Genomic DNA, 14,798 nt, shown 5'->3' with positions numbered 1-14,798 from the left:
CAAGTTCTAGAATAGCATAGTCCAGGAGAACTCTGTGATGATACAAATCTTCAGTCTGCATGTCCAGTATGGTAGCTACTTTCAAAGCACATGTGCTTTTAAGCATGGGTCTTGAAATGTGGGTGGTGCAACTGAAGAAATGAATTTTTTAATTTTTAATTTAATTACCCCAAAGAGTGACATGAGTACATCTAGAAATTAGCAAATTAGGACACTGTAGTTCTAGAAGAATCTCTGTCTTTCACAAATACACACAGAAAATAATTGGGAAAACTCACACTAAAATGTTAACAGTAAGGCAGATAAGTCGACAGGAATGGACAAAAGACTAGATCGGACACTTCACAAGAGATATCCGAGTGGTTAAGATACCCAGTTTACATACATTTAAAAAGGTTCTCAACTGCATTAGTTCTCATCAGGGAAATGCACATCAAAACCACAATGGATACTCCCACAGAGCTGCCACTTTTACCCCTACACAGCCATCAAAGTGGCTATAATGAAAATCTGTCAGGACAAGTGAGAAATGAGAAATCAGGAGGAAAATGCAAAAGAACAACTTAAAAGACCAGGACTTTTCCGAACACCTGTATCAGGTGGACTCTGTACTCCTGGCAGGGTCATGACACACACCTGCTTGCAAAGCACACCTGTGCTAGGTCATAGGCACTCTGACACCAAGAGCCAACTGTTTAGGTGAAACTGAACTTCGGACTGTTGACACCACAACAGACAAAAATCAGTTTTCAAACCAGACAAACTTACAGTTTGGGCCTGAGATCGTCTCTTTGTAAGATATGTGTGTTTAACTCTGTGATACTCAGTTTCTCATTTACAAAATGACAGGAAATAACCACCTCTTACAAACGTGTTCTAAGAGGGTATTAAGAATAGGATATCTGACAGAGCCAGACACAGTTACAGGTAGGGGCACAGGTGAATCCAATGCAAATGTGATCAGTTTGCTTCGCTCCCTGTTACAAACCAGACTGACCTAAAATCATAGAAGTCTGCAAATTCCAAAAGAGCGTCCCCATCTGTGAAGAGCTTACAGTGACTCCGGTCATTCATGTGCGCCTGTACCGCCTCTGTGGAGTAGAAGGACTTCCCTCTCTCGTTGCACCACAAGCAAATCTTCCCAACACCAACTTTCTCTCCTGGAAAAATAAGTTGAGAAAAAGATATGAAAGCAGCTTTTTGCAGCCAGATTATATCTCATCATCTATCTCATCACAATCCAAAAAACAGGCACCAAGTTTTTGATTTTCACATAATCAGCAGGTCATTCAATTCAAGACTGGTGAAAAACACAAAGTTAATGTCCCCCAATAATGCAGTGTTTCATCATTAAAAAAGAACATTATACTCACCCAAATATTTAATCAGTCCCTTAAGATCTGAAAGATATTCTACATCAGGAATAAAGAAGCTGTGGACTTTGGTCATATGAGCCACATTCTTCGTGAGGGAGCTTGAGTGATGTGGACAAAACAAGCAGTCCGTTATGGGAATGGCACCAAGGGGGGTGCTTCCTCCTGCCTCTTCCTCCTCTGCATCCTGCTCTTCCTCCTCCTCCTCCATGGCTTCAGCATCCTCACATTCCAAGTCCTCAGAATCAATATCCTCCCAGTCTTCAAGCCAGAGATTTCGAAAACAAAATTAGTTGAAGATGTCAGTGTTAGCTATTCATTTACCACTCACCAGCCTGCAAGGCTAAGGAAAGCCTTAGTCTTCCTTGTTCAGGGCACAGTAAACCCCTTGAAGGGGGCTTTGGCTCCTTTCCTAGGTATATATGAACACTTTCAGTCCATGTTAGTGGGATGTGGGATGTGAGATGCCACAGGGGAAGAAAGGAAAAAAACAAAAAACTCACCAAGTCAAGGAAGCTAGGTTGAAGGCTCAAACCTCACGTTTCAGGTTAGCTAGCTGATTCTGAACCTCTCAGTTCACGGTTTTATCAAACTATGCTAAGTGCAAAGCCATCATAACTAGATACCCAATAGAAATAACACATTCTACATCAGAAAGTGGGGGGGATAATGTGTACCCCTCTGCATATGTTAAAAATCTCCCCACTCAATAAACAGAGAAAGGATCTATCATTCTACAAATATATACTAAGCTAATTCTCACCCTCCGCTCATCTTAAGGTTTCAGTATCCGAATCTATTTAATACAACAGTGAGGGGATGACAGAGGATGAGATGGCTGGATGGCATCACGGATGCGGTGGACATGAGTTTGAGTAGACTCCAGGAGTTGGTGATGGACAGGGAGGTCTGGCGTGTTGCAGTCCATAGGGTCGCAAAGAGAGGGACACGACTGCGCGACTGAACTGACAACTGACTGACTGAACTGACAAAATGCCTTCTAAGGATACTGGCCACACCAATCAGTTCAGAAAGCATGGAAACCACTTTCACTCATCATCATCACTTAAAAACTGACACCGCCCCGCTCCAACCTCAAGGATAAACTGAAAACCTGAGGGAGGACCAACCCCTCCCTTGACCCGCCCCCCAGGCCGGTCCTTACCGTCCCCATCCAGGTCTTCCTCACTCTCTTCCTCCCCCTGCTGTTTCGCCAACTTCTTCGCCTGCCGTTCAAACCACTGCAGCCGGGGAGGTTTCTCGCCCGGGTCTCGCGGCTGAGTCCCACGTCCTCCGACGGCCACGGGACACCCGGGCTCCGCCTCGGGCGCTGGCGCCGCCTTCTTGGGAGACGTGGACGGCTGAGCCTTGATGACCTGCTGGATGGCCACGTTCACCGCATCCTTGTCCACACTGTCCACGCCCAGCCCTTTCTCCAAGTTCTTCTCGTTCATGAGCGCCACTTTCCGACTCACCGCCTGCTTCTCGAGCTCCACGTGCCGCCGGGACCTGAGGTGGTTTTCGTAGGCCTTGAAGGAGGCAAACTTCTTACTGCAGACGGTGCAATAGGTGGCCGCGCCCTTGCTCTCCGGCTCCGCCAGGGCCCGCTGTGCCCGCACCCGCTCCTGGAAGCCCTCGGCGCTGACCGGGGCCATGCCGGCTACTTTGCGCCTCAGATTGTAGCGGTGCCAGTCTGTCTTGTAGTGGGCCCGCTGCGCCTCCGCGTCTTCCAACACCGCCCGGCAGGTGTTGCAGGTGTAGGTCGCCATAGCCAGGCGGGAAATAAAGCGCGACCGAGGCAGAAATCTAGCGACCAGAGGCCTGACCCCACCAAATGCTCACGCCACAAACCTTCAGGCCCACGAAGATCCGGACTGAGAGCTGACTTCCGGACTGAATGGTGTCATCCCCAGCCGGACAGGAAGTCCCGCCTCTCAGGCTGTAGCCACGCCCCCGCCGCGGAGCGTCCCGGGAACGTAGGGGAAGCCAGTGACAGATCCGGCCCTGCCCAGTCGACCTGAGATGGGTGTTGAGTCAACAGAAGTGGGCGTGGCCTGAGCTGGTTCTTGATTGACAGGCCTAGCCCCGGCCGAGTCACTGTCTGGGTTTGTTTTTTTTCCGTACGTTGAGACCTGAGGCCAGGAAGGGGGGTCGCCTCGCGGAAACGGGGCTTGGGGAATCCGGAGAACTCCCGACGGTCCAGGACTCTCTTTAGTTCGTGCCCCTGCAGCCCCGGGAGTGGGTGTCACGAAAGCCAGGGCTGCTGGTTAGACCGTTGGTCGGACCGCCGGAGCCCTCACCCCGAGGGCTGAGAGACTCAGGTTGGAGTCTGAGGGAATTCACAGGAAAACTAGAGAGTCCAGGCTAGAGCCTCGGCCTTACTGGGGCGGCCCTTCCAATGAAGGGCGCAGGGGAAACTCCTGGATCAAAAGTTTGCACCTGGGAGCACAGAGCCCCGTCCAGCCGCTGTCCAGTAGGAATAGAATACCGGCCATGTAGTTCATTTTAAATCTAATAGTAGCCACGTTTTAAGAAAGCAGAAAGTCTTAAGGTGGTCAGTTTTTTTTTTTTTTAATCCAGTATATCGGGCTTCCCAGGTGGCCTTAGTGGTACAGAACCCGCCTGTCAATGAAGGAGACGTGAGTTCGACCCCTGGGTCAGGAAGATCCGCTGGAGAAGGATGTGGCAACCCTCTCCAATATTCTTGACTGGAGAATGCCATGGACAGAGGAGCCTGGTGGGTTACAAGCCATAGGGTCGCAAAGAGCCAGACAGGAGTGAAGCAGCTTAGCCCGCACAGCACACATCCTAAACATTATTTCAACAGGTAGTCAAGAGAAAGGATTTAATGAGACATTTTACTTGGCTTGTTGGTACTAAATCTTGGGATTCCAGAGTGAATTTACAATTAAAGCCCACCTCACTTCATTTCATATTCACCAGCTTCATCTCATATGCTCGGTTATCTACGTCCTTTCTTTTGTCCCAGCCCAGTTCTATAGGAGGCACTTCTGTTGAGGACGGAAAGGGGAGTTCTTAGACTTCTGTGCACAGCCTAGCTGAAGCAATCAGCCTGTTTCAGAATTGAATGGCTACATGTTTTGAATACAAGGGAGCCAGAGCACCAAAGAAAAGACTTAAAAAAAAAAAATCAAGTCTAGTCTTGTATTCTTCTTGCTGAAAACCTTCCAGTGGATTCCCCTGACTCACAATAAAATTGAAACACCTTCCTGCTCTGGTCTGAATGTTTGTGTTCCCCCACAATTCATAGATTGAAAACAGTGCCCAAGATGATAGTATTTAAGAGGGATCTTTTGGGAGGTGTTAGGGTGTGAGGTCAGATTTCTCCCAATGGGATTAGTGGTCTTCTAAAAGAGACCCAGGAAAGGATATAGTAAGTCTGAGACTACAAAGACGGCCCTCACCAGACCATGCTGACACCCTGACTTCCAGCTTCCAGAACTGTGTGGGGGGAGGGGGGGGGAAGTTGTTTATAAGCCACCCAGTCTGTGGTATTTTATTGTGCATGTGTGGTAAGTTGCTTCAGTCATGTCCCAATTCTTTGCGACCCTATGGCCCGCAGCTCACCAGGCTCCTCTGTCCATGGGATTCTCCAGGCAAAAATACTGGAGTGGGTTGCCATGCCCTCCTCCAGGGGATCTTCCCAACCCAGGAATCAAATCCTGCATGACAGGCAGGTTCTTTACTGTCTGAACCACTAGGGAAGCCCAAAGTGACTAAGAGGATTCCCTTTCTATTCTAGGATGCCCACTACATCTATGTCTGACCTCCTGCCCGACCCTGCTTAACCCCTTCAGTCACACTGACACTTCTGTTTTTCCTCTAACAAGGCTAAGCAAGCATCTTTTGTTGGTATTACGTCTCAGAAATCATTTACTATTCTGCTTGGATCAACTATTGCTGTCTTGCTCCCCTACTTTTAAGGTTTTTGCCCAAATGCTTTTATAGGAGGGGCCTATCCACACCCTCTTGTCATAGTAGTGCCTACTCCCAGCTCATAAATCTTTCCCGAGCATACTTTTCTCCATAGAAATATGTGTGTTAGTCGCTCAGTGGTGTCCAGCTGTTTGTGACCCCATGAACTATAGCTCACCAGGCTCCTCTGTCCATACAATTCTCTAGGCAATACTATTGGAGTGAGTAGCCATTTCCTTCTCCAGTGGATCTTCCTGACCCAGGGATTGAATCTGGGTCTCCTGAATTGCAGGCGAATTTTTTTTTTTACCATTCTTTACACATCACCATACTAGACATATATTACTCCATATCACATTACCCCTAACACCTAGCAAGAAAACAACAGACCTTGCTTATTTCCATTTCTATAAGTCAGGAGTTGGAGTGGCTCACCGTTTCATAAAGTTTCAGGGGACAGAGCTTAAGTCACGTCAAGAATCTAAGGCAGCTGAAGGTCTGACTGTAGCTGGTGGATCCCCTCAGAAGAGGCTTGTTTGCACACTGATAGCAGGAGGGTTTGGGTTCCTCCATGGAGCTGCTTGAGTGTTCTTGTAACATGGCAACTGGCTTCCCTCAAAGTAAGCAAGTGGAAGTCACAATGTCTTTAAGTCACACACGGCCATTTCTACAATATGCTGTTACTCACAAAGGTCAGCCCTAATCAGTGTGGGAGGGAGTATGTGAGTACATGAATGGGGTGTCTTTGGGGACCACTTAGGGAAACTGGCCACCACTAGGATTTGTTGTTTCTAATTTCCCAGTTTTAGCACTGGAAGTGCAGTATCCCATGAACTGCATCCATCCTGGGCAGACCAGGATAGTCGGTCCCATTATAGCTTAGTTCTCCATCTTCAGATTACAAGCTCCCTGGGAATAGGGACTCCTTTCCTTGCTATGTACTCCAAACTTAGAACAGTGCTGGCACATGGATTGTTTAGTATGTGTTGAACAAATCTTTTGTGATGATTTTTATTCCAGAAAATTCTATTTTGAGATTATCAAAATCTTTTAAAATAGCTGAGTCCTCTAAATACCCGTCTTAAGAAATGTAATTAGTATGAACCCAACAGGGATACACAATACAATATATATTTTCAAGCTTCGCTAAAATTAAAGCAGAGAATGGTTAAGTAAAGAATTTGTTTTCTCTTTTCCATATCTGTGGTTCTTCAAGCATCTGTTCCTTCTTCAGGTCATTTCCTCCCTGCCTCTTTCCATCTATTTCATGACTCATTTCAGCATCTTTAAACTCACCAGAGTGTTTTCACTTTTCCTTCAAAGGGACTCTACTTTCCCCATCATGTGAATTTCCCCAAGGGCTGCAATTCTATTAATACTTGGTCTCCTGGAGAGCCTTCTTGTTCCTCTTAGTCTACCCTCCAGCACACAGATCATTACAATAATTATCCTCAGCCATCTTTTCTCTTGTGTCGCTCCTTCTGCTCAAGAATGGTTATCTGTTGCCCATACGAAGGTTACATTCTTTTGCCTGGTTTTCAGTATCTCCTATCACCTCTCCTCGCTACCTGTATCTCCAGGAACACGTGTGTTTTTTTCCCAGACTACAAAACAGTTCTCCAGCACCAGCTAGTGTCCTCTAGTTCAACTTGATTCTAACACTATCTACCTGGAGATGAAGTCAGATCCCACAGGCCAAAGTGCTCAGTCCTGCATGACTGACCCCACTTCAGAAGCCAATTCCAGGTCCAGGTTGTGGTGCGTCTGACCAACTGGCTGTAAATCAGAGGTTTCCAAGAACTCCTCTTCAGTCTTGAGTAATTTATTACTAGAGCAGCTCACAGAAATCTGAAGACTAATTTACTCACTAGATTACCAATTTACTACAAAGGAAACTTTGTACAAAGGTAGCTTCAGTCATGTGACTCTTTGTGACCCCCTGGACTATAGCCTGCCAGGCTCCTCTGTCCCTGGGATTCTCCAAGCAAGACTACTGGGGTGGGTTGCCATTTCCTACTTCAGGGGATCTTCCTGACCCAGAGATCGAACTCACGTCTCCTGTGTCTCCTGCGTCTCCTGCATTGCAGGCAGATTCTTTATCACTGAGCCACCGGGGAAGCCCTACCAAGGAAACTAAAGGATGTAAATAAATGGCCCAATGAAGAGCTACTTAGGGTGAGGTTGGAAGTGTCCCGAACAAGAGATTCTCTCTCCCTGGAGTTTTGGTTATGACATCCTCTCAGCTAGCCTACCCAGGGCTGTCCAAAAGTCACCTCATCAAGATAACAAAGACACATTTATCATTCTCATCATTTAAGACCTTCCAAGGGTTTTAGGAGCTCCATGCCAGGAATGGGACAAAGACCAAATATCTGTATTTTATTATCACAAAATCACATACATAATATCCTACTGGTTCTAAATTAATACAGCTTTATTTAAAATTTTTCTTTCTTGTTAAGGATGATAAGAAATTCACAAGTAACTAACAGAATAAAGATGGGTCAAGTACAATGAAATACAAAGGAAGTGGCGATAGGTATTTAGAATAGAAAAATGGCATCAACTAGGGAGATAAGTTTTCATTAAGGAGTTGACATTTCAGATGGGTACTGAAGGAGGTGGGGATAATGAGGACTTCATCTGTAGGTGGAAATAAAGGGGGCTAGAGAAGAGATCCTGTGGACAGAGGAAAATAAGGGGCATATTTAGGAAGATTACATACCTAGCTTGTGTGATACAAAAGATAGGGTAAAGAAAGGGAAAGAAGACGAGGAAGTGTTAAGGTATCACCTTTGGGTAAAGAGTTAAATTCTAGAATTTGCCATTCACTTTGCAGTTGGTAAACAGCAGAGACTCAGAGTGTTTCTGTTTTTATGGGCATGAGGAATATAACTGGACCTTGAGTAGATCCAGCAGCAGTACCTGCAACTGATTGGAAAAAACATTAGAAAACACCAGGTCTATCGTCAACAGGTCCCTGATAAATGCAAGCCCACTGACCAAGAGAACTTTGAGTTAAATTTCTCCTCAGCATATCGAGGTACTATGTTAATGTGTTTTCAAAAATCACTTCTGAAGATTTTTGGGGAGAAAACAGTAAAAATGTTGCAGAATGAGAATATAAATACTGCTTTAAACCTAGATTGACCTTCCAAAATGAACTTGAGCCCTGCTTTATTGTTCCAGATCAAAATGCATGATCAGTGTATGCTTTTCCCATTGTATGGTTTTGCTCAGCATTTCCTATGAGAAGTGAACAAGACATCTTTCTATACCTCCTCTGCAATTAAAAAAAAAAATCCATGCTTCCCATTTTAATGACTGTATAAATTCTCATAGTAAAAGGATCTGTAGTTTCCCACTGAACTGAATCAATCACTAGGTTTATTGTTAGCACATCTTAAAACCAGAAACAGGACTATATGTAATGTCCCCCCCTCCCCGACATGCCAGAAACACATACACACACACATATAAGATGAAAACCCTCGACATCCCAATGTTTGATAGACTTAAGAGTACCATTATTACGTTGTGTAAATTTATAGTCACATAGGGCTTCCCTGGTGACTCAGTAAAGAATCCGTAAATTTGTAAAGAATCCACCTGTATTGCAGGAGACCTGGGTTCAAGCCCTGCTTCAGGAAGATCTCCTGGAGAAGGAAATGGCAACCCACTCCAGTATTCTTGCCTAGGAAATCCAAAGGAAAGAGGACCCTGGCGGGCTACATTCCATGGGGTCGCAAGAGTCAGGTATGACTTAGCGACTAAACCACCACCATTCTTCAACAAATACTATTAAAGTGCATATGTAGTTATAACGCAAGTGTCCACAGAGAGTTGGTATGTCTCCACCATAGGGCTGGTAACACATTTTTCTACCCTATCTACCTACCTCCCTATCCCCAGCCCCTATTAATTTATAGTTTATAACATTTGATTCTAGCTTTACTGTTTATACCATCAAATCTTGAGTTTAATCTCTTTGTAAGCTGCAGCCCATGGGGTCGCAAAGAGTCGGACACGACTGAGTGACTGAACTGAACTGACGGAAGCTTGTAACACATTCTTTAATTATTTGAGTTAAATTTAACTTATTTTTCTCCTCATAGAAGAAACTGAAAAGACCTTTAACCTTTCTGACTTCATGGCCAAGAGTATTTTTTCCAAAGAAGAAACATACACATAAAAAAAGAAACCTGGTAACAAACTATTTTATAAATAGGTGACTGTATTTTTCTTCATGTCCAGAAACTCTTGCTGAAACAGAAGTCAGGGATATTCCTCGAAAACCCACACAGCTCATAGATCTAACACCAGGTTTTCATTTGTACCGAAATGGGCAAGATGATGAAGGCACAGGCTCACTTTTGTTTCGATAAAGGACGTCAGCCACAGTCATGAGGCACTAATGACGAGGATGCACCATCAGTCACGAAAAGCAAGTGGTCAGAGTCTTCAGCCACTTCTCTCCCTTTAACGTTTGGCAAAATTCAGCCTAGATATTTTAATACCTCAGAAAGAAAAACTAAATATGAGATGCTACATTAAAAGGTCAGGTGATGTATTATCACTCTTTAGACACAGAAGGGAAGGGATGAAATAAAGAGAGGGGATCGCAGATTTCCTGTATTCTTGGATTATCCTTCCTTTCTGAGGGGCTCAGATGTCTGTGTGCATCTGATGAATGCCAGCTCTACCTGAAGATTGAAGAGATGGTTGGTAGCTGCTGACATGGTCCCTCGACACTATTAAAAGTTTCTATCGCACAAACAGAATTAGCTTGATTTCTGCTCTTTAGTCCTGTGTTAAAAACCTAAGCTGGAAAAAAAAAAAAAAACCTAAGCCGAATTTGATTATCTATAAGTGATCTAAAAACTTTAAAGTAAAGGAAAATATATATTCTAGCTTCCTAAGAAGAAACAGATTACAGGTTTCGACTTCAATGGCAAATAAATACACTTGAAAGCCAAGCAAGTTTCTCTCCTGCCGGGGAGTCAGACTATGAAAATAGTTCTGGTTTCTCTACGGTGGATGACCACATCACTCATAGAACATACCAGGAACTAGTTTCACAATTTTAAGAGACTTTTTTCTGTAATATGAAAGGTGAGGGTTGAACCTAGTTCTGAGCAGGCAGAATAGATCTGCACTCACAACATCCTTATCACAAATACATGACAAATGAAACAACAAAGTGTGGCCGATCTGTTTACATCAAGACCTGGTAGACACATGATATCTAAGTACTTGCTTTCTACGCGCTAATATCACCCATTGCCAAGACTCCAACTTGGCAGTCAATGGAGCGTGCCATTTACAAGGAAGCCTAAAGTCTACAACTGCAGAAATAACATGGAAATGTATCAGCCTATCTAACGTAAATATATTTTCAAAAAATTTTCCTAGGAAATTGATTTTAATAGTATCTCCCAAGTCTTTCAACCAAAGTGACTTTGATAATTTTTGTCTTTTTATGTCAAAATCCACCAAAAATTTTTTAACTGTGTCCAGTATTAGGAACAAGGAGCCAATACAGCATGTGTTCACAATTAATTGTTAATATTTCAGTGAGTTACAATAAACCTTTTGCATGCTTGAAAAATTGTGAAGAAAACATTACGGAATACTTATGGGAGGATCTCAATAATTGGGTGTTTTCATTTTGCTTTAAAAACAACTTCTAATATTCAACTCCGACAACACAGTAAGTGTGTGTATATATATATATATATACACACATATATATAAAGTTCATTTCCATGCTCATTACATAAAAATAACTATGAGAAATATCAATCTATCAGTGTCAGCTGACATATATCCAATGAATTCACTGCAGAGGAGGGGGAAAGACCAAAAAAATTCTAAAGTAATCAGTAAAGCTCACAGTTTGAAAAGATTTGATTTTTTTTTTTTTTTGCTTGCTTGAAATTCTTTTGGTAGTTTGTGCTCTGTCATAATAAGCCAATTCCCAGACTAATGGCCTCCAAGCAGATTTGAAAGGAAGCCTGAAGACTTCTTATTTTGCTGGCCTTCTGCTTCCTGGTCTTGTGACAGTCCCAATTCACTCTCAATTTGATCGAGCTCTGACTGGTCCAGGAGTTCAAAGTCGTCGCCCTCCTCCGTGTCTGTGTCCTCCCCGGGGCTGGGAGCAGCCTGAGACAGCACTTGGCGCACGCCCGCCAACTGGTCTTTGACCGCGGCGGTCACCGCAGCCGTGATGACGTCCCCAGCCAGGTTGCTCATCAGGTGCAGGGTCTGGTCACTGCTCAGAGGAAGGGTGAGACCAGCTGCTGACTTCTTCTCTATGCTCCGTCTGGGACCGCTGTCCAACTGCTCCTTTTTTCTCTTGAGCTCAGTGGGCAAGCCAAGGCTCAATTCATCTTCATCATTTGTTCCCGTGCCGTTTTCTAGCGATGGAAAATCTGAAAGGTCTCGAGAGAAAACTTCCTCACTGGGTCGGTCAAGATCTGTAAAATGCAGGATAGAAGTTGAGGCTTAAGCAAAACCGTAATAATTTTTTTTTTTTAATGATTCAACTTTTAACTGATGAAGCTGTTGTTGTTTAGTCTTTAAGTCATGTCCGACTCTCTGGCAATCCCATGGACTGCAGCCCATCGGGCTCCTCTGTCCATGGGATTTCCCAGGCAAGAATACTGGAAGTGAAAATGAAGTGAAAGTGAAAGTCACTCAGTTGTGTCTGACTCTTTGCGACCCCCATGGACTGTATACAGTCCATGAAATTCTCCAGGCCAGAATACTGAAGCGGGTAGGGTAGCCTTTCCCTTCCCAGGGGATCTTCCCTTCCCAGGGGATCTTCCCAACCCAGGGATCGAACCTAGGTCTCACCCCACAGTCCATGGGGATCACAAAGAGTCAGACACAACTGAGCGACTTTCACTTAAGAATACTGGAGTGGGTGGCTGTTTCCTTCTCCAAGGGGATCTTCCCGACTCAAGGGTAGAACTCTCATCCCCTGCGTTTCCTGCATTGGCAGGCGGATTCTTAACCACTGAGCCACCAGGGAAGCCCAGTTTATGAAGTAACAGTTTACTATCACAGACATACAAAAAAATGGAAAAATCAAAGGTTTATGAGACCCTGTAAAGCCATAATAAATTTGAAGTCTGAATTGTCTAAAAGATCCCTGCTTTTAATTGGAATCCTCTGGATCACCTTGGCATTCTTCTAGACTCCCAGCTCAGCTTCAATCAACTTAACCATATATCGGATTCCTCCCAAGTCTGGGACTCTCCACAAGTACACAAATACGTTGTGTCCCCTGATGGCCTTAACTTTCCTCTTTAAGGACAAGAAGTGTGTAATGACTTACTATTCAACTTATCTTAAAGTCAGCTTGGGCTCTGATTAGAGTGTAGTGACAGTGAAAATGTTAGTCACTCAGTCTTGTCCAGCTCTTTGTAACCCCATGGACTGTAGCCCGCCAGGCTCCTGTATCCATGAAATTCTGCAGACAAAAATACTGGAGTGGGTTGCCATTCCCTTTTCCAGGGGATCTTCCCAACCTAGGGATCAAATCCAGGTCTCCTGCATTGCAGGCAGATTCTTTACCATCTGAGCCACCAGGGAAGCCCCTGAGACAACATGCTTAAAATCAAAGGGTTTGTTATCCTGATCTTGCAGATGTTTACAGCTTGTAGAGCTTGAGAGGACTTCAGTGAGCCTCTTGTTCTAATGCACTTTAAAGATGAGGAAATTGAGATCCACAGAAATTAATTATGTCACTGTGCAAGGCCATTTAGTAAGTTAATGACAAAGGCAAGACTACACTTGGGTTTCCCAATCTCCCAAACTGTATTATTTCAACATCACATAGCCTTCTTCCTTCTTCTAGAAAAACGAAGTATGTTCTTGCCTGTAAAGACATGTAAAATAATTTATTCCTAATCCTCCATTATAATTGCTTATATTTTCAGTATATGGTTAAAATAATCCAATGAGACTAGCAAAAGTTATTGCACAAGAGTTGCCTCAAATTTCAATTTAAATTAATTTTAAATACTTAACCTAATTATAAAAAAGAAGAAAGCTTTTTTTTTTTTTAAACTAACTTGGAAGAAAAATATGAGCAACCCTGAAGTCAGCTTTTGATTCAGGAAACCTGACCCCACGATTCAGTCCCTCTTAATGAGAGCTAGCCCTGGGTATACGGGATTGGCTTTTCTCTTCCCCTCTCCCACTACTGTGGTCTTTCCTGGTGGCTCAGATGGTAACGAATCTGCCTGCAATGCAGGAGACCCAGGTTCAATCCCTGGGTTGGGAAGATCCCCTGGAGATGGGAATGCCTACCCACTCCAGTATTCTTACCTGGAGAATTCCATGGACAGAGGAGCCTGGTGGGCTACAGTCCACGGGGTCACAAGGAGTTGGACACGACTGAGCGTGTATGTGTCTCACGATTTCCCATTACTGCTATAAATAATGCCACCAGACATTCCAGAAGTTTTTTCACTGTCAATTATTTTCAGAATAAAGGCAGATTTGGACATTGACTGGCTTAGACTTTTTTCTCACACTCTTAAATAATAGATTTTGAGATATAATTCATGTACTATAAAACTTACCCTTTTAAAGTGTACAGTTGGGGGTACTCTTTTGCCCCCTTCTGATGCCTATGTCAGAAGCTTTCTAACCGTCTAAAAGCTTTTAATTTACAAATAGTTGTCCGAGCTCCTATGAGTGCCACAGCCTCCTCTATTACTTGGAGCCCCTGGATCAGACATCCTCACTATGAGGATTAGGAGAATATGTTGCCTCACCAATTTAGGGACAACGCCCCTTGTCAGCTCGGAAGCAGTTATGGAATGAGAACAACGCCCCTTTTCCCTAGGCAACATAATTCTCCTAAAAGAAAAGGGGGGAATGAGAGAGTCATTTCCTAGGCAGGTTGATAAGAAGTCTAGGGGTCCCCAAGGAGAGAGAGGTCTGGGATATTCAAGGAGGAAGAAAGGACAAACTTTTTTACTTTTTTTCCTCTACATTCCTTAGGATTATATAACAATAATGTATCCTGCCTGAGGACAGTCTTTGGATTAAACCCTCTGGCTAATTCTGTTATCTTAAAACATAAATTATGGGAGTAGGTCTGGTCTTTACAAGGATGTATCCTGCCTGAGGACAATCTTTGGATTAAACCTTCTGGCCAACTCTGTTATCTTAAAATGTAAATTATGGGAGTGGGTCTGGTGAGGTCTTTGCAGCCTCCAGACATTCTTTGGATTCATTGGAGAGTATATAACTCCATTGCTAATACTAGCAAAGGGGTACTCTTTTGCCCCCTTCTGATGCCTATGTCAGAAGCTTTCCCTATCTCCTTTATACTTTAATAAAACTTTATTACACACACACACACACAAAATAATAAAGTGTACAGTTAAGTGGTCTTTGGTACATTCACAAGGCTGTACAATATCTCCACTGTCTAATTCTAGAACATTCTCATCACCCAAAAGGAAACATATT

The 14,798-nt window shown here is 43.8% G+C and overlaps 2 protein-coding genes across 3 annotated transcripts in view; both read right to left on the bottom strand.

The window, feature by feature from the left end:
* Positions 1-922: 922 nt before the first annotated feature.
* Positions 923-3,154, bottom strand: LOC122454620 (zinc finger protein 622-like). Its single transcript, XM_043489229.1, has 3 exons — positions 2,539-3,154; positions 1,374-1,634; positions 923-1,160 (listed from the first exon to the last, which is right to left on the bottom strand). Exons 1-3 carry the CDS (start codon positions 3,140-3,142, stop codon positions 961-963), a joined length of 1,065 nt encoding a protein of 354 aa, XP_043345164.1. The 5' UTR covers positions 3,143-3,154; the 3' UTR covers positions 923-960.
* A 4,568-nt stretch (positions 3,155-7,722) lies between these two features.
* Positions 7,723-14,798, bottom strand: part of LOC122454618 (reticulophagy regulator 1) — a 154,689-nt gene continuing 147,613 nt past the window's right edge. For both annotated transcript variants that reach the window (XM_043489227.1, XM_043489228.1), the window contains one exon: positions 7,723-11,785. In XM_043489227.1, the coding sequence (XP_043345162.1) occupies positions 11,292-11,785 (494 nt within the window). In that variant the 3' untranslated portion in view covers positions 7,723-11,291. The remainder of the gene's footprint in view (positions 11,786-14,798) is intronic.

Source organism: Cervus canadensis, chromosome 16, assembly GCF_019320065.1.
Source record: "Cervus canadensis isolate Bull #8, Minnesota chromosome 16, ASM1932006v1, whole genome shotgun sequence".
Classification (NCBI taxonomy): Eukaryota; Metazoa; Chordata; class Mammalia; order Artiodactyla; family Cervidae; genus Cervus; species Cervus canadensis.
The sequence above is the reverse complement of the archived record's forward strand: the minus strand, read 5'-3'. Positions and strand labels throughout refer to the sequence as shown.

Coding starts and splice junctions, on each gene's coding strand:
- LOC122454620 (XM_043489229.1), bottom strand. CDS start 3,142: ATGGCGACCTACACCTGCAACACCTGCCGGGCGGTGTTGGAAGACGCG. Junction 1,635..2,538: donor GGAAGACCTGGATGGGGACG/GTAAGGACCGGC, acceptor TCTGGCTTGAAG/ACTGGGAGGATATTGATTCT. Junction 1,161..1,373: donor GGGACTGATTAAATATTTGG/GTGAGTATAATG, acceptor TTATTTTTCCAG/GAGAGAAAGTTGGTGTTGGG.